Below are 18,560 nucleotides of genomic sequence, written 5' to 3'. Positions count from 1 at the left end.
TCTCGCAAGCCTGTGGTCTCAGCCTGAGCGCTGCTGTGTTGTGTCTCTGCTTCATCAGGTCCTGGGTCCTAGGGGCCTTCGCTCTGCTGTGTCTACTGGTTCTGACCTGGTGTTTCGGCCTGTTCTTCATCAGCGAGTCCTCGTTGGTGCTGGCCTATCTCTTCACCATCTTCAACACCTGCCAGGGCATCTTCATCTTCATCTTCCACTGTCTGTTCCAGAAAAAAGTAAAGTTCACTCGTCTCCCATGTAAAAATGATCGCTTAATTAGCAACATATTTCATTTAAATCCCTTTTATTTCAGTCTGGTGTAGAAATCTGGATTGAATTAAAGATATTCAGTACAGTCTAGATTTAAAATGGTTATAAAAGAGCAGTTGTTAAAAGCAGGACCTGAACGGACCTTTCTTCACACACTGTAGGTTCGCCGTGAGTACAGCAAATGTTTCCGCCACACATACTGCTGCGGTGGCCTGCCAACAGAAAGCTCTCACAGCTCTACGAAGACGGCCGCGGCAAGGACGAGCGCACGCTACTCCTCCGGCACCCAGGTACGCAGGCTACTCAGCGCCCGGGAGAACCGGCCTGACCCACTTTCCACCGGCTTTCGTGATGAGAAAAAGAATATTGCTCGTGAGACCTCTAATGATCTGGTGATATGAAAAAGGTGCTCTATATGGAATGTGGCGCTCTTCTGCTATGGCGTGGAATACACAAGGGTTTGTTACGCTGTTCAGTTACGCTCCCGCTTCTTGTCTTATCTTCTCCCTGCTTTGGACTAAGGCACTTCCTTGTTGCCTTATTATGGAATTTTTTGATTACTTGATTTCTGTGTACATCTGGACTTCTAACATTAAGGCAGTGATGGTAGATGTTTACAACATAATATCACAGAACACAACATCTCATGACAAAAAACAAAAAGAATCAATCACTGTCTGAAACTGTAATTTTAAAACTTGTTGTACATGAAGTATAAAGAGAATAATTTGGTGAAACAAAATGTCTGGGGCCACAGGTGAAGATAGTCTTTTTTCTAAAAAGAAATCCCAGTACGCTTGTACACAGTTTTCTTCTATAGTAGACAATGGGTCCTTAATTGCTGCCCTTTGTCAATCGAACAGAGTCGAATCAGGAGGATGTGGAATGACACTGTACGAAAGCAATCTGAATCCTCCTTTATCTCAGGGGACATCAACAGCACATCAACCCTCAACCAAGGTCAGTCGCAATCTATTGATGTTACATGAGAAGAATTTCAGGCTTTTGAGCTCTTTTCTAGACATAATGAGGCAGACTTATCACGAGTGTAAAAATCACTGTTACTCTGAGCCCAGTGAAATCGCTTCCCTTCTTAATTGTTATTAGGCCCTTATTCATCCCAAGCTTGTGTAGAGGATTTTGTGTTTTCAACGCCAAGACTTTGTAGGTTATGCCTTTGTTCAGTCAATTTTGGGGTAGTTTTATATGTGTGTGTGTGTGTGTGTGTGTGTGTGTGTGTGTGTGTGTGTGTGTGTGTGGTAACACTAAAATACCCCCAAAACATTTTAATGTACTGCAGAAAAGAAACCACAAATTTGAAAGTTCAGAATTTCTTTTGTGCCTTACAAACATAGATTCATCAATTATTCATGATTTAAGGTGACCTAGTGGATGCTATTTGAAGGATTTAGAAAAAAAATATGTTATTTATTATTTAGCCAGGGCACAAATGTATGATGATGAGAAGATGATGTTCAACTCTAGCTGACCCTGAGTGGTAAGGCTGTGTTATTCAGAGTTGTTGCTTTGGCTTGCTCTGATACACTAAAGCAGCTCTCCACGCATGCCTCTGTTCCAACAGCTGATGCTGTTTTCTTCTCTTCGTGCTTCTGTTCCTCTGTACTGACGGGCAACAAACATTTTGGAAAGGGACCTTTCTTAGGAAACTGCCTTATTTGCACCTAAGGTGTCAGTAGAATGGGTGAAGTTTACATTTCCAGTGAATATGGTCACTAATGAAAAGATATTTGCCTATTGTTGTCATCTGTTTACATAAATGTCAATTTTGAACTCTATGTAGATTATACATTTGTTTTTCTCACAATTTAGTAGTATTTATAAGTGGAACAAACATGAAATTGATATAATAGTCTAACAAGTACATTTGGTAGTAATATAATATTAGAATATAATATAATACTTGGTAGTAATATAATAATTATTGTCTGATTATGTACAAGAATGTTTGTCCTATCAGGATAACAAAGACAACAATATAATTAGTATTATTTTTAACAGATAGCAACAAAACACTGACCAAATATCAGATGCAGATATATTTTGGAACTAACATTGTCAGTTACGACCATAATTCCAACCTTTCCTTTGTCTGTAAGTCCAGTCTGAGCTTCAACACATCCGCCTAACTGTGCTGTGATCTCATATCTCCTCTTCTGTCTTGCCGAAACAGGAATGACGGCCAATTACCTACTAACAAACCCTCTTCTACGACCCCAAGGCACTAACAACCCTTACAATTCGTTATTGGCCGAAACGGTTGTATGTAACAGTCCTACGGCTCCCGTCTTTAACTCTCCAGGTGCGCTTACTAAACTGCTGCAGAAAAAAAAAAGTGGTGGTCTTTTTCTCTACTTTGCTTGTAGTTTTTTTCCTGAATGTCTGAAGTGAATGAGAGCAGAGTGTGGTGTAGTATCATTCTCTCAGCACTCTAAAACTCCCACATGATCAGCCCTGACTGAAATGTTTTTATTACGGCAAAATCCTGGCAATAGCTATTCTGTACAAAATTCTGAACCACAAACTTCTGATTGATGTTTGTTCATTTTCAACAGAGAGAGAGTGATACTACATATGTATTTGCATTAATATTACATAACGAATACTGTTCTGAGATGTTGTATATGCTTTGATGTTTATTTTTGATTCTGGAATAGCTCCTATTGTATTTCACTGCCTATTTGTGCAGCTAATCCAAAAATGTTCACCTTACCGTAATCTATACATTTTATTCCCATCTATTAGTACCACAGTTGCTACTTTTTTTTTTTTTTTTACAGTTAACTCAGTAATTAATTCTGTTGGAATAAAGCCAATTACACTTACACATAATCAAGTTAAAATTGATTGCGGCCCATTGCATAGACCCTGCCTAAAGCTCAATTAAAGCACATGTGACTCTAATTCACAATCATGCCCCGGAGTGTGACATTCAAGTGTTCTGACATTTTGGAAATTGATGTGAAACCTTACTGTCTGTGTGCTCTGCTTTCTCCCTCTCGCCGCATCCCTCTAGTGACCTACAGAGAGACAAGTATGGGAGTAAAACTTAACTTTGCCTATCAAATGTAAATTTTTTTCAGCATGATTTTCTCAAAAAAACCAAAAAAAACAAACACAAACAAACAAACAAAAGAAAAAGAATGAAAAAGAAAAAAAGAATGGAAAACACGACTCACTGGGTTTACCTCAGGCCATCCGTATACAGTGAGCAAGCGGTTCAGAAACTAGTCACAACGTTCAAAAATGGTTTTGTCTCTTAGTCCCTCAGTAGGACACATATGAATGCCAAAGTAAACAAGTTCAATCAAGTTTACGTGTATGGGCCCTATTTTCCTGAGTGTTTAAAGACACTGGTATATTCATGACCATGCGAAGGGTGCTTTGGTAATTCAGTGCCTCACACACTGCACAGTGCACAAGCGCACCGGGGGGTTGGTGCAAATGTACGAGACGTGCACGTAGGGGAAGGGCTTCTGTTTTAAGCAAGATTTAATCACAGCATCTAAGTCCTGATGCATTAGGTGCAAATACACTCTGTGCCAGGAATGTGCAACAACCACATTGGGTCATGGGATAATAGCCATGGCAGACAGAGACATGTAGCTCAACAATCAATTACAGGCTCATGTGTAAGCCGTCATAACTAGCTCTTCCCTCACCTGATGATGAAGAGGTAAGGGTGGTGTAAACTTGATTCTCCATCGTGCTTCCAGAGCTACGTGAGGTAATATAAGACACAGATGCACTACTTCCATTGTTTTTTTACTGCACTGCAAACAGTCGATTTTGACTACTAATTTCTGGTGAGTGTGTGACTCCTTGTAATAAGCTGTGGTTAAGCAGAGTAATGGAAGACATTATTGTGGTTCCAAATATTCTACGCGCTAGGTTTGCAAATCACACGTGCACATACACACACGCGTGCGCGCGCACACACACACACATCTCCGCTAGACCTCTGGTCTTAGTACAACTGCTTAAAATGTGTGTGGCGCAAGATACAATAGGCTGAAAAAGATGCTAATTAGTTACCACCCACCCAACCCTTCTGCGCGGAGCACTGATAACAACGCCCACATGAAAATAGCATGTGTCTTTCGAACCCACTCTCCTGACTCTGTGCCATTTAAAAGCACTGGTCACATGATATTGTACTTTGAGTGACGGAAATAGGGCCGCGAGGTTTTAGTCATAATGGCGCATGAGCGAACAGGGCAGTTTCCTGTCTTCTCTCCACATTAAATTATTATTTGGTAGGTGTTTAAATAGATCATTTGACATAGGGATAAATAACCTGAATTCAGTTACTTGTCATTAATAGCAGCTCGAAAGCTGAAATTGTTCTGCTTGAAAAATGACTAATAATCGGTGCGCTAAACCATTGTTGAAAAGTGCAGTTATACCTTCAGTTGTACATCATTAGCAATTAGTATGTTTGTTACTCCAGTAACTCTGGATTTACAAAGCAGTCATTGTAATCCAGCTCACCACTCAAAAGATTTTTTTCCTTATTTTTGGAAGGCCATTTTAAACCGATAGAAGTAATCAGTTTGAACATCACTGTAGCACCTGATTTTCTTTTGTCTACTTCTTCATGCCAAATCATACATCACATTTAAACTTTTATTTCTAAACTGTGATCTTTCTTCCTCATTTTTGTGCACATTACTTCTTTGCTGTTATTAAAACAGTGTCACAATAAAGTACATCTCTCCCAGAGCGTTTGCTTCACTTCCCCTCTCAGGATACTAAACCCTGCTAGGCACTACAAATGCACCTTTCTTTTTTTTTCCTGTGGTCTTTTTCTGTCTTTCTTTCTTTGTTTCTGTGACCCCCATCTGAGGAGATTCCAAGAATTGCTGCCTCTGACCAATCCCAGCTGTGTATACATGTAGGCCTGCACTCCCCCCCCAAAAAACCCAACGACTCGCTATGTTTGAGTTAGCCACTACAAACGTGAGAAGCGAGCATGGCTGTAGGCTTGAGCTTGACCGTTACCTGGCCAAGACAGCATCAGCTCACGTGTTCACTCAGTTAGCTGCTGACATAACGGTGCGGCTCAGCCAGCAAACTGCGACGTTTAATGAGGAGAGAAGCCTCTAACTGTCTGTCTGATCTTATTCCGCTGAACCCTTGCTTACGCTGACGTTGCAAATTTCACGTTCATTCCTTTTTTCCTTTTCTCTTCTTTTCCTTCTGTCGGTGACTACTCATCGCGTTTTACAATAAAGTCATTTGTGCTTTTTGTTTTCGTTTTCTTTTGGACATCAGCTACTCTTAGGCCAGATAGCCTGAACAGACAGACATGATGTGAGTTGTCTAAAGTGAGTCATTTCCACTGGCCTGTCTGTTGTGCTCTTGGATGGTTGCTTGTGCTGGCTTCCTGGTACTTGGCTGTTTGTGTTCTTTTTTCTTTTTTTTGTTTTATTTTTGTGGTCAGTGGCTTTGTTCATTCTCTTTCTCTCCTTTTCTCCCACCTCCCTCACACCCCCCCCCCCCCCCCCGACAATTTCATTCTCACATGCCTTCCCGAAATAAGTTGGGAGGCTGAATTATGTTAATATCATAGCTTGTCCATTCGTGACTCTACATCTGTGGCGTTCTTTAAAATGTGTGTTTTGTGATGTTTGTGGTTTACAGACTAATTTTTTGATGTTGTTTAGGATATCTCAATCACTGAGCTATATTGACCAAATATTTAAGTCCATTTCTGGTCATGCATCTAACATCCATTTACAATAGTAATAGGGACCATTAGGCTAATTTTTGGGCCACCTTGTATTTACTGCCGTGACTCATATCTGACCAAAGCCCTAAACAACATTAAACACCTTTTCTTGTCTTTTCTGTCGTTACAGGGCCAGTAGTAACTAATGTACAATCCCTCGCATATTCTGTTGTTGTAGGACACTCAATGAACAGTGCCAGGGATACAAGTGCAATGGATACTCTACCGCTAAATGGTAACTTCAATAACAGCTACTCACTTCGTAAAGGGAACTACAACAATGGTGTGCAGGTGGTGGACTGTGGCCTCAGCCTTGACGACACAGCCTTTGAGAAGATGATCATCTCGGAGCTGGTGCACAACAACCTCAGGGCCTGTAGCAAGAGCCATCGCTCCGAGCCCCATGTCACAACCAAAAGGGGGGCGGGGACGGGGAGTGGTGAGGGCGTGGCCAACACCTCGACCCTGGTGCGTGTGGGCGGAGAGGGCGAGCAGCTGGTGGGGGGCCTGAGCCTGAGGCCCCACCACCCCCAGCACCAGCGGCCCAGCGAGCTGGAGGCCCCCCTCATCCCCCAGCGGACTCACTCGCTCCTGTACCACACCCAGGAGAGAGGGAGAGCTGATTCGGTGGCTCCGCCCCCGCCGGCCACCTACACCACCCAGCTCCCGGCCCAGACCGAGGGCGACCTGCAGTCACCAAACAGGGACTCGTTATATGCCAGTCTGCCGAATCTGAGCGACTCACCCCTGGCCAAGAGCGGCCTGGACGTCAGTGAGGACCTCTCACCCTCCAAGCAGAGTGTGAACGAGGACGTTTACTACAAAAGCATGCCCAACCTCGGGGCCGGCCAGCAACTCCAGGCCTGCTATCAGATAAACAGGGGAAGCAGCGATGGTTACATAATCCCCATCACTAAAGAGGACAGTGTCCCAGAAGGAGATGTGCGGGAAGGACAGATGCAACTAGTCACAAGTCTTTAAAAGTTAGAGGGTTTTGTGTTTGCTTGTTTTTAGAAACAGTCAGCTCCATTCGCTTGGCGGTTGCGAACCAAGGAGAGGGTGTGGAGGGTGTGTGCTTCGAGGGAAGAGGGGTGGGTGTGCAGTTTGGACAAACGTTTCAGCTCTCCCTTCCTCTTTCCTTCCATTACAAAAATGGATCCTCCCTGGTTTGACTGTCATCCCCCAAAGATGAACAGGTCAGAGTGTGGCTGGATTGCAGTGTCAACCTGACTGTAAATACAGTGTCGATCGGACGTGGTTTGACGGACAATCAAAATGTCTTCGTCTGATAGTGCTGCTGCTGTTGAATGACTCATAGTAATGGAATGATTTCACATAAAAAGAGCAAAAAATATACCAAAAAAATAGTATTTCTCATTTCAGCTCATAAAATGTTTGTCAGAGGTTGTACATAGGTTCTCATATTTCAAATCCAGTTTTGTATTATATACAAAATGGAGTGTCCAGGACCTAAACAGAGATGTGTAATAAGATTGTATGATGAAATATTCCTAATATGGGACTGTTCATTTAGGAATTCAGTACCCTAGATCTAAGGCCTTTATAATGAAGATTGGATTGTGCTGTATAACCATTAGCAATCAAACCCCTGGCCTTACCTTTTCTCAGTTGTAAAGTGAACCATCAAGGGTAATAGCATAAAAATATATATTTTGTTGTATTTCTGGTGTACAATAAAAAGGCAACCATAAAAAGGATACATTTTAATTAAGACTTTAATTAAGACATTCTCAAGAGACTATTGTGTGAAAATTGCACATGTTATAAAAACAATGTGTTTATTCTTAAAATTCATTCATCATAATATGTTTGGAAGAGGATTAAGATGAAATGAGGGAACAGAAAGCTTGGAAAGGTTGCTGACATCAAATTCCATCTTGTTTATGAAAATGAGCTGCACCAAAGCATCGGGCTTTAGTAGGTAATTAGGATTTTCTCACCCTGTTCAAAAGATTCCATAGGAATCTGTACAGGCATGAAAGTCACACGAAACCACAGCCAAACATCATAAAGCTTTCCATACACGTTCTTCCATCTAGGTTTGGATATTTATTTATTAAATTATTCTAAAAAAGAAAGAAAAAAAAGTGACACTTTGGAACTCCTTTGTGAATACATTACAGCACTGGTTCGTTTTTTCCATTAACATGTTATTAAGGAGCTCATACAAAATAATGTAAAGTTCAACACTTGTTTAACAATAAATAAATGTGAATTTTTGGCTATTATAACAAGTTCTTATTTACCTGACTTTCAAGTGGTTGTGTGTATGTATGTGCAAAAAAAGATAATCAAAACGTGTGTGTGTGTGTGTGTGTGTGTGTGTGTGTGTGTGCGAGTGTGTGTGTGTGTGTGTGTGTGTGTGTGTGTGCGTAAGCCTTTGTGTGTGCAGAGTAGTGAGTTACTTCAGACTAATTAATCTTCTATTATTTTCGCAGCTCTTTCACAAGAGCTTATCAGGAAGCTCTTATCAATTGATAAAGTCTTCAACGCTGTTTTTAACACATTCAGAACCCCCACGGTGAGATGTTATATTATATTTGCTCTAATGTTTGGGCATAAACACAGATGGAACGCAGAAGTTATGTCGTGTTGGCTACTTGTGTTTAGTAGACGCTGATGTTGGGGGCAGGGGGTTGTTGGGCTGTTAGCCCATGAGGAGAGCCTGTAGAAAAGCTGCAGCATACATGTTCTGAACACTCGCAGCCATGCAGTGTACCCTTGAAAAAAGAGCACCTCTGTGCAAAGCCTCCGGTTTTCAAAATGTGTCCTGTCTGCTGACCCACAGCTCTCTTGCTCAACTCCATCTACTGTATTCTTTCAAATTCATCCATCACAAACTGATCTCTGTCACACTGCAGTGTTATTGTCACCCTTATTTTTTAAAGCTTGTAGGGAAGAAGTACATTGAAATTAGTATATGTTTTGTTTTGTTTTTTGCTATTCACAATAGCGTACTCTTAAGATGCAGGGGTGATATTTTCAATTTATAAAATCAACAGGAGCACAGCTCAACTTCTCTAATTGATAAGGTTGGGAGTACAGGTGCTAGCCTTGGGTTTGCGACTGAATATTGATTTTGCATTGCCTTGCTGATAGCAAGATTGCTGGGTGGTGGCGAGAGCCAACGATAAATATAATAAATGTCTCTGACATATAGTTTTTTGGGTTTTTTTTCCCCTCATCAAGATTCCAGAGGAATATTCAGACAAAAATGTTCGTGAAGAATTTGTCCAAAAATGCCCCAGGAGCTGTTGAATGCATTTGCACTGGCATTCTAAGATGCAGTATGTCAGTTTTCAAATATTCATCTTCCTTATTTTCTTGGTATGAGTGATGAAACCAATTTCAGGCTGGAAAAGGTTAAAATTGGATTTAAATGTATTTGATAAAGCAAAAGGTATGCAGTTATTCTTGTACTTGTAGCAAAATGATTCTTAACAATAAGACCAGCTATGTTGATAGCTAGCAATAATGAATTGCTTTATCTTATATAAGGAATATCCCTGCTGGATCCGGAGTCATGGCAGGTTACTTTATGATGTGAGTTTAATATTCAGAGCTGTCACCTATATTATTTCTCTGCACACCATCATCATCCCGTCATAAAGTGGTAACACAATCAAGCTGATTTCACCAAATAGATCTCCTTTTAAAATGTAATATCTTGTGAACTTAGGTTCAGCTTTAATAAAGCACAGGTCTATGGAATGTCTGTTTGACTAAAATGAGAGTGAATTTTAAGAAATGTGTTTTGCTACTGCGTCATCTTTGTGTATACTGGTTAATGTGTGCTTTTATTTATTTTTCATTTGTTTGTTGTTTGTCAGCTAATACCACAACTACAAATTATAACTGAATTGGATGAATGTACCAGTGCCACTAACACTAGACCATAGCGTCAAACATGAATTTACAGAAAAATTCCTTTTGACTGGCTTCAGTTTGAGCCAGTCAAAAGGCTTCTAAAATCCACAAATAGCTTAATTCTTATATACAACACTGTGTTAAACATCTTAACATTACCAAATACAGAATTTCTTGAGAGTAATCAATTGACTGCTTTTTCCCCCAACAGATTAAAGGTTTTTGTGCTGTTGTCATTGGTATATATAATTAGTATGTGACTTTTGAGACTGAATAGTATTGTTGTTGAAATGGATGAAGTGGCTCTATTATTACTATTAAAAAGGGTAAATAATGAAAAACATCTAGCAGAGACCTTTGAATTAGTTGATTCCTTTGTAGTATTAGGATGTTTTTATAAAGTTTTTATTTTTTGTACTATTTGGACTTGGGTCTAACATACTTTCAGAACTTTCTTTCCTTACAAGATTCATTTTATTTTTAGAACTGTCTCTGATCAACCCAGTTTGGTTTTCACTTTACACTCTGAATGCTTGCTCTTTGAGACACCACGGGGTTCAGTGTAGCTGTGCTGGCGGAGCAGTAAAGGAAGAACAACCCACTAGCATTCAGCAGCAGTAGCATACATCTGATGAGCGCTCCACTAAGTAATGATAACAAACAAAAACAACAGAGCAGAGAAAAAAGAGCAAGGTTAAACAAGACCAGTGCCAACCCCAAATACAATTCTCTAGTATGTGTTTGCCAAATCACTAACAAGGAACATTAAAAAGCAAGGTACAAGACTATGAAAAAAGGTCTTAATAATTGTATATCAAATAATTTATTTTTTATGAGTAAACAAATGATTCTTTTCTGTTGCACAACACTTCACTGAGGTATATAAAGCCTACCTCTTCGTGGTTTTCAACTGCTGTTCAGGCATTATTAGCAAGAACCTCAACACGCTCACAAAAGAGAGTGCTGGTGTACCCATGGGTGGCTGTGTATTTTAGAGGAGAATGTTCTTAATGGAGATTGCTTTCAATAAATGTTATTTTGAGTGATTGGACAAAGTGGCCACAACTGAGGCTTTGTTTTAGTAGATTTCATCAAGATTCTGCCCTGTTACAGAGCTTTGCTACATGTTGATGAGAAGACAGGGTCACATTACCAGGGTCCATGCAAGAAAACATTCTTCTTCACCTGTAGATATGAAGTGGTTATATGTTTTTAGGTTTATATTGCAGCAGCACAAACAACACAAACTTAAATATTTTAGGTAGATTCTGTTTGTACTGTTAGTTCAAATCCAAACCTAATGGTCTCAACATACTACTGCCTAAAATTGTTGCTAGACTCACCCCTGTAAACGTTAAAGGCATTTATTTGGTTACGGGATTATTACTTTGATTAAACGTTTTTGATGAATGATTAAATTCCTCTTAGTGTACTCTAAAATCCTTGTATTGAGCACCAAAACAAAAACAGTCTGTTAATGCTATACAAATTATGACAAAGTTCTAAATATTTAAACTTTTTTTTTTAGACTGTAATAAAAGAAGGAGCTGAACCATACCCAGTAAATTAACAGAAGGAACATTTTTTGCTAAAACAGAAAACTGTATCCATTCGTTCCGAGTACTTTATATTCCATTTAAAGTAATACTTCTGTAGTCAAGCTTTTAATAAAGCCCTGATATGTATTGAAGTGGCTCTTGTAAATATTGCAACTGCATTAATCGAAATTTCAAAAAGGGGAAAGAACTAGGACTGACTAATTTCCTCTAATGGAATTCATAATGGCGCCAAATGTGTCACGATGGTTAATGGTTTCTTTTTCACTCAAGAAATATTTCATTGGGTTTGGAAATGCACAAAAGTGCACCTTAACCTGTTACAGACCATTTCACTCAATTTAAGATGGTTCCTTCTAATTTCTCATTCATTATTACATTTAAATTCGTGAAACATGTCACTATTCCAATTTGTAACACATGCCATATATTATCAGGTTGAAAATACTTATTAACTGCCTTTTTAGCAGAGGAAATTTTTGTTAGAAAGTGATTATTGATGTTAAATGATTATCAAGGATTCTTCTAAATATTTATAAAATACCATACCTCTGGGTAGTCCCTCCTATCATTTGTAGTAGTTGAAATCTCAGTTTTACTGCTGGGTCACTGGTTCCTTTGTCTCAAGGGTTCGTTTTCAGTTTAAACTACTGCGCTAGTTAGGTATTGTCAAAGAGAACCACTGAGTAGATCTAGCAATTAAAGATCTCTGATTAATCAGTGGATGTAAACATACAGTGTCTTCAGAAGTCATTATCTGATTATATTCTCAGGGGGAAAATCCCTCCAGGACTTTTTGTGTGTAATTAGAAGAGGCACTTTTTTAAACTTGAAAAATAAAAGCATGATTATCTGACTACAGCTCTCTGATGATCCACCCAGAGAAAAATGCAGTCCAGACAGTGATGGAAAAAACAGCTAACTAGGAACAGTTTAAAAGAGTAAATCTAAGCTGACTTGGAGTAAGAACTGTGCGAAACTAAAAAGGAGTCGCACATCTGCTTTTTCTCACTAGGGAGTTTTGTGGTGAAAAGTTCCTATGAACCTGGTTCGAGTTGAAGCGCTGTAAGCACTGTGTCCAATTGATTATTTGGCAAACGCTAACCTTTCGTCAGACAAAAGCACTTCTATCTCTGGACAGTGTGTGTGTATAAAGTTTACAGTAACTTCTTCACATGTCCACTACAGTGTGTCTCACAGAATTCAAAGGATTAGAAGCTCTTCTTTCTTTTTGTCTTTCTCTTCATCTATCTATCTATCTATCTATCTATCTATCTATGTCTCTCATTCTCTCTCATACACATGCATGCATTGTTAGGAGAATCTACACTGTGGCTGAGCAAAGCATAGAATACCGTCTTGAGCACACACAAGCATACATACACATGCACACACACAGGCACGCGCGTGCGCGCGCACACACACACACACACACACACACACACACACACACTCTCTCACTCTCCATTCCAGTGTTTGTTGAACTGCAACACAGGTTCACCTTACTCTGCTTAATGAGGTAATGATTAGGTGATCACCTGAACACCTGAACCAAATCTTATTTAACAGGGAATGCGAAAGCCTGGTGGATAGCATGCAACGACGTGTGAAAGCTGTGATGGAAAACCAGTGTTATTCCACCAAATATTGATTTCTGAAGTCTATGTTAAAATATTAGCATTGTGCTGTTTAAAAATGAACAAATGTATTTTTTTTTGTTTTGCATTATTCAAGGTCTGCATAATTTTATTTTGACCAGTTGTCCTTTTCTGCAAATATATGCTCTAAGTGACAATATTTTATTTGGAATTTGGGAGAAATATTGTCAGTAGTTTATGGAATAAAACAAAAATGTTTATTTTATTCAGTTACATTTTTGACAGGGAAATTTGTAATTATATATATATATATATATATATATATATATATATATATATATATATATATATATATATATATATATATATATATATATATATATATATATATACACACACACACACACACACACACACAGACATTGTTTGAATATTTGCAGTATAATCCTGCAATTTAAACTGCTTTGCACATATAAAAGCAAACAATACTAAGCCTGTCTGTAGCAGGATAAACCTTTAAACCTTTATTTTGAATGTCTGGGACTGTGCTGCATTATCCAGGAGAAACTTTGAGTATTTGCTACAACACTTATACTTAGAGGATGCAATGAGGCAATTCAGCTCAGGGCTAAGGGTTCGGTTGCCCAAAACTACACTTTAATAGTGACCTTTCCCATAATATGGTAAAAATGTATCAAATTTGTCTAATAAATTGAACATAGTGTGTAGCTCAAAATGAATAAAATAAAAAGTAAAAATCTTATGCAGTGGTATTTTTTTTGTTGATGGTAAGGCCATGATTGAAAAAGCACTGTTATATTTATGCAATAATACATGTTAAAATTGAACTGAAAAAATATGTTCTGCTTAAGGGAGAGGAAATTTAATGCAACCTTTTTGTTTATACAGCTACTATAGTCTATCCACCAATTCTTAATGGAGACAAAAGCTGTAGGGCAGAATTGTACTATTCAAAGATTTTAATCAGTTTTCCAGCATAACAAACTTAGACAGTCTGAGTTTTAATCAGCCACAGTGTGGCTGATGAAAGCTAACAGCTATGCTAAGAAGTTTGCCCATCAAAGCGAGAGGGGCCATCTGGCTGGTGGCTCCCCTATTTGGTTGCACTCAGTGTGGGTGATCTCCCCGGCAGTACTGGGTCTTTGCCAGGCCGTGCACTCTCTGGGGAGAAACGCAATGAGCAGCAGAGCAGGCTTGGTTTGGATTTATGGGCAAGAATGGAGGGAGAGAACCTGCTGAACCATGAAAGAAAAAAGGTGACAACATGAATTTATGAAACAGGGATGGTAGTGGTATAGCGGCCAGCCTCTCCTGAGGAGATTATTCTCGAGCTAGCTACAAGCTCAGAAGTTTGCTGCAAGATATTTTGCTAGTGTGTGCAATGGGTGTGCACACATGCAGTATTTGGCTGTGCAAATGTATGCACTTGCAAGTGTGTTTGTTTCCAAATTGGTGTTGCACCAGAGAACTTACAGCACAATTAGACTTGCACAGCATCTACTGTTCAATCCAACCTCACCTTCAGCAAGGTTTCTTGGCCTCAAAGTCTGAATTTTCCTCTGTAAATTAATACAAATTTGACTCTCGAGGTTTCAGTTTGCATAATACAGCATTATACCCTGAGGCCTGTCATCATGTATGTTCAGAGAATTCACAAAATGGAGGAGCAAATGAACTCTTGCCAAATTAAAAGACAAAAGCATACCCGTCTTCATATAATGTAGCTCACTGAATAGCATTCACATTAATTAATTTGTCTAACTTTATATGCCATGCAAGTGACTGTTCAGTAAATAAAGCTAAGTTGTTCACATATTAATTACTTAATAATGTTACATGTTAATGTTATGGCATAAACTTGTTTATCTGGAAGAGTTTACCCAGCTAACTAACATACTGAAGGAAACAGAGACAGGATATTTATTTTAATCTTATTGTGTGGTGAAGGATACAGAACTATAATGGTAAATATGCCCCTTGGTCCAGATCTCAGAGTTATTAGTCTCTAAGGGACTTTAACCTCTGCCAAATAGCTGTTGACCACAAACCCACAAAGACCAAATAAGCACTTCAGTTTCAAGTCATAAACAGTATGCAGACCTTAATATATAAACCATTGTACAAGATTTGGGAATGTCTAAAGAGGAGGTGGGGTTCATTTTAATGATTAAAATTTCCCAGAAGTATTTTAGTCTTTAAAGTAATGAGTCTCAATATTCAAATGAATAGCATGTCTGCTTGTTCTCTAAAGCAAACCCAAATAAATGTTCACAATTACTCATGAAAGTTGTTTCCACATTTATTCATGACAGAAGAGCACAGGCCAATGGCTGTGGTCTATTTCCTAGTTTTCAGTCACTGCCAGTTTGGGAAAGACTTACTGTAAAACTCATGGAAGAAAATACTTAAATATTACTTACTATTAAGTATGTTTGGAATATTTCTCATTATTACTACAAATGAAGTGTGAAATCCTAAGGTGCTGATTTCCAGATGGTACTTGCAGGAGGACAGTGTTGTTTTAATATACCTGCAGTATGCCACGAAAGCGTGAGTGGACCCAGTTTGTTCCCATCGGAGAAGGCATGAGAATAGCTTTGATACAGTACTTGTAAATGTGCTTTGGGCCTCCTTTAGAGACGTCACTCATCGACTTTGGGAAAATCCTGTGTTTATTTAAGACTCCCTTCAGTGAACTAAGCAGCGATGGAAAGAATTAAAGTAGAGATAATGGCCTGTGGCTACTCTGTCAGGAAGTTATGGATGCATCAGTTAAGTGAGTGAAGTTTCTCGCTGCCCAAATATGACATGTAGATTAGGAGATCTTTCACAACAGATGTCCATGTTCTGCTTGTATTTGTATGATGTAACATCAGGCATCTTGCATATGAAGACAGGTGTAGGTGTAATGCATTGGAAGTAGGTGCAGTTGCATGAACCTCTTTCATTTTGGCATTTCCAAGAGCCACATACACAGCAGGTCAATACACGGGCAGAATGGCACAACACGCAGGTCCATAATCACATCCAGAAAACCGGTAAATGGCAAGGAAGGCATGTAGAAAGACAAGAAACAGGACACGCAGATCACTGATACTAACAAACACCAGCAGGCCTTTATGGACAATGGATAACTATATACAGATGGTGATGACATCACAGACAAGGCACAGGTGCAGATAATGGCAAGAGGGGAGGAGCCAGACTAGGAAATGTCCAGATGCAGACAGCCTTCTTAGGTGATGGAGCTTAGTATATAAGACTTTATTTGTTATCATTTATATGATAATCAGACTGCATTTTAGAAGTCATCGATAAATCCAGATAATTCCAAAGGGCTCACATTTTCTCTTTACAAAACTACATATCATATCCTACCAGAACAATTTATACAGTTATCCTTATTTTTTGGGAGTGTCTCACTACTTACCAATAGCCCCTGAGATTGCACCAGTAATGTCTGTAACAGCACCAATAACTGCATTCGCCTTATGGTTTCCCATCACTCTCGACCTACGGAATGATGACTCTCTGCTGCAAATCCCCACTGCAGGGATACTCAGTCCCCAGACTGGAGGGCCAGCTGGCACACATTTACCACCTTTTCTTCCTCTGCTTTGGAGTCTGGTGTCAGCACACAGTGGACCATCAGTTGCACAAATTGTTCAATTTAGTACCAATGATTAGAGAAGGAAAGAAAAGTAAAGTAAAGAAAAGGAAAAAGGTGCGTTTTAGGTTCTGCATTCTGGTTCGGCTGCAAGAAAGCCATGCTACATATGCTTCAAATCTTCTTTTTCCTGAACATTTGGATTTCAGCAATATGGATTATTGTTGTTCCTGCACGATTGCTTTCTATAGTAAGCCAATAGAAATAGGACTAGCTCATAGTGACATTCCAGTGTTAAATAAGAATAACAAACAAACAAACATACATACATATGTACATGCATGCATAAATAAATACATTTATAAATAAATTAAAAATAATGCATACCTTAATGTACTGATATTTTAAATACTGATATTCACTTGTATACAGTCTTTTTTTTACTTCCTATCTGTAAATACTTCAGCTGGGAAAGCTACTGGTTGGTAATGTCAAAGGACGCTCAGCTTCACTCCTAAAGACTTGCTATTGGAGAGATTGGTGTCTTCTCTGTAGTGATTTGAGAAATCGATGACACTATATACAATAGGGAGTGTTGATCACATCACGTTCACTGGAGCAGTGTGTTCAATCAATGTGTTTGATGTTTGTCCTGCAATGACTGGGATGAATTGATTGGGTGGAGGTTGGGGTTGATCTTATTTCGCTCTCTACTGGCTTACTGGGAGAGCAGGAGAGACTAGACTGCTTAAGATGAAGACAGTGCGTTACTTTTTAAAAATACTGTTATAGAAAGGAGTCAAACTCTTAACATGATCTATAATATACGTTGTGCTACGACTTGTATTTGTAAGCTCTAACTGCCTTTGGTTTAGAAAGGAAATTTGGACTGGCTATAGCATGCATAACAATTCAGAAAATATTTCCTCTGCTTTTCAGAGTAGCCAACCCACAGTACCCACCAAACAACTTTTATTTATGTCTAAAACTATTTAATGATTGATCCTATTGTATCAGAGGGCTTTGTTAATTAGCAATGGTTAACACCAATTTCATGAACCAATTGAATCAATAAATCTCTAAAGAACTAGTGCCACTAATGTCTGATTTTATACATTATTTATACAGCACCATAAAGGCAATTTGTGTTTGTTATCTTATTCATTAAAATGATGGGGTTATTTTCTAACATCACAATTTGTTCTCTTAATATTATAATCCTTCATTGCATGGTCATATATTTCCAGCGCTACCCTAAACAGACTAAACAAAACAAATCTAGGAGTTGATGGGTGATGAGGATTAAACATCCGCTATAGCACAGAGAAATCCACACCTGGATTATCTGGGATAGGATGACAACCTGTAATTCTACTTCTCTTGGATCAGGAGAATGATCAGCACAGGAATACAATGACAGACTAGGCTACATTTTATTGCGCTCCTCAGGGGGTCTGGGACAGGATAAGCTTTAAGAAGAACAGGATTAGCTAATCCTCAGTCAAAGGCGTATTACTGTAGTTTACAACGGGATAAAGGAAATGGACCTGCACAACCTAACTAAATTTAAGTTTCACCAGAAATCTATTCCTCTAAGCTTTACAGAAGTGTATTCACATCACTGCCTATTTGAGAAGGTAAAAAAAGAAAAGAACACGTTCGCATTTGTTATGATGGAGATTCCGACAAGTTTATATAGAGTTGTTCCTCTCCAGATCTCCCCAGGTTATGAAACACAAGACTATCAGCCTCATAATAACTAGCCTTCATGACGAATCCTTTTTTCGCTAAGGACGTTTGTGTGCTTGCACATGTTTGAATCCACTCGGCCACCTGCTGTTTGAGAACAAATCAGCACTTCTTGAAAAATGCAGGTGTTG

The 18,560-nt window shown here is 39.0% G+C and overlaps 1 protein-coding gene across 29 annotated transcripts in view; it reads left to right on the top strand.

Annotated features, from left to right (window-relative positions):
- The window catches only part of adgrl2a (adhesion G protein-coupled receptor L2a), an 80,489-nt gene extending 72,224 nt beyond the window's left edge, over window positions 1–8,265 (top strand). For 4 of the 29 annotated variants that reach the window (XM_027017358.3, XM_081708129.1, XM_027017378.3 and 1 more), the window contains 6 exons: window positions 59–227; window positions 423–551; window positions 1,125–1,221; window positions 2,453–2,581; window positions 3,296–3,313; window positions 6,189–8,265. In XM_027017358.3, the coding sequence (XP_026873159.2) occupies window positions 59–227; window positions 423–551; window positions 1,125–1,221; window positions 2,453–2,581; window positions 3,296–3,313; window positions 6,189–6,991 (1,345 nt within the window). In that variant the 3' untranslated portion in view covers window positions 6,992–8,265. Of the gene's footprint in view, window positions 1–58; window positions 228–422; window positions 552–1,124; window positions 1,222–1,700; window positions 1,760–2,452; window positions 2,582–3,295; window positions 3,348–5,553; window positions 5,607–6,140 lie in introns of all 29 variants that reach the window. The other 25 variants (XM_027017359.3, XM_027017360.3, XM_027017362.3 and 22 more) reach the window with 18 other exon arrangements.
- Window positions 8,266–18,560: the final 10,295 nt, after the last annotated feature.

Source organism: Electrophorus electricus, chromosome 26, assembly GCF_041902795.1.
Source record: "Electrophorus electricus isolate QZ-2024a chromosome 26, ASM4190279v1, whole genome shotgun sequence".
NCBI lineage: Eukaryota > Metazoa > Chordata > Actinopteri > Gymnotiformes > Gymnotidae > Electrophorus > Electrophorus electricus.
Note: the sequence above shows the minus strand (reverse complement) of the source record. Positions and strands in the feature narration are given on the sequence as shown.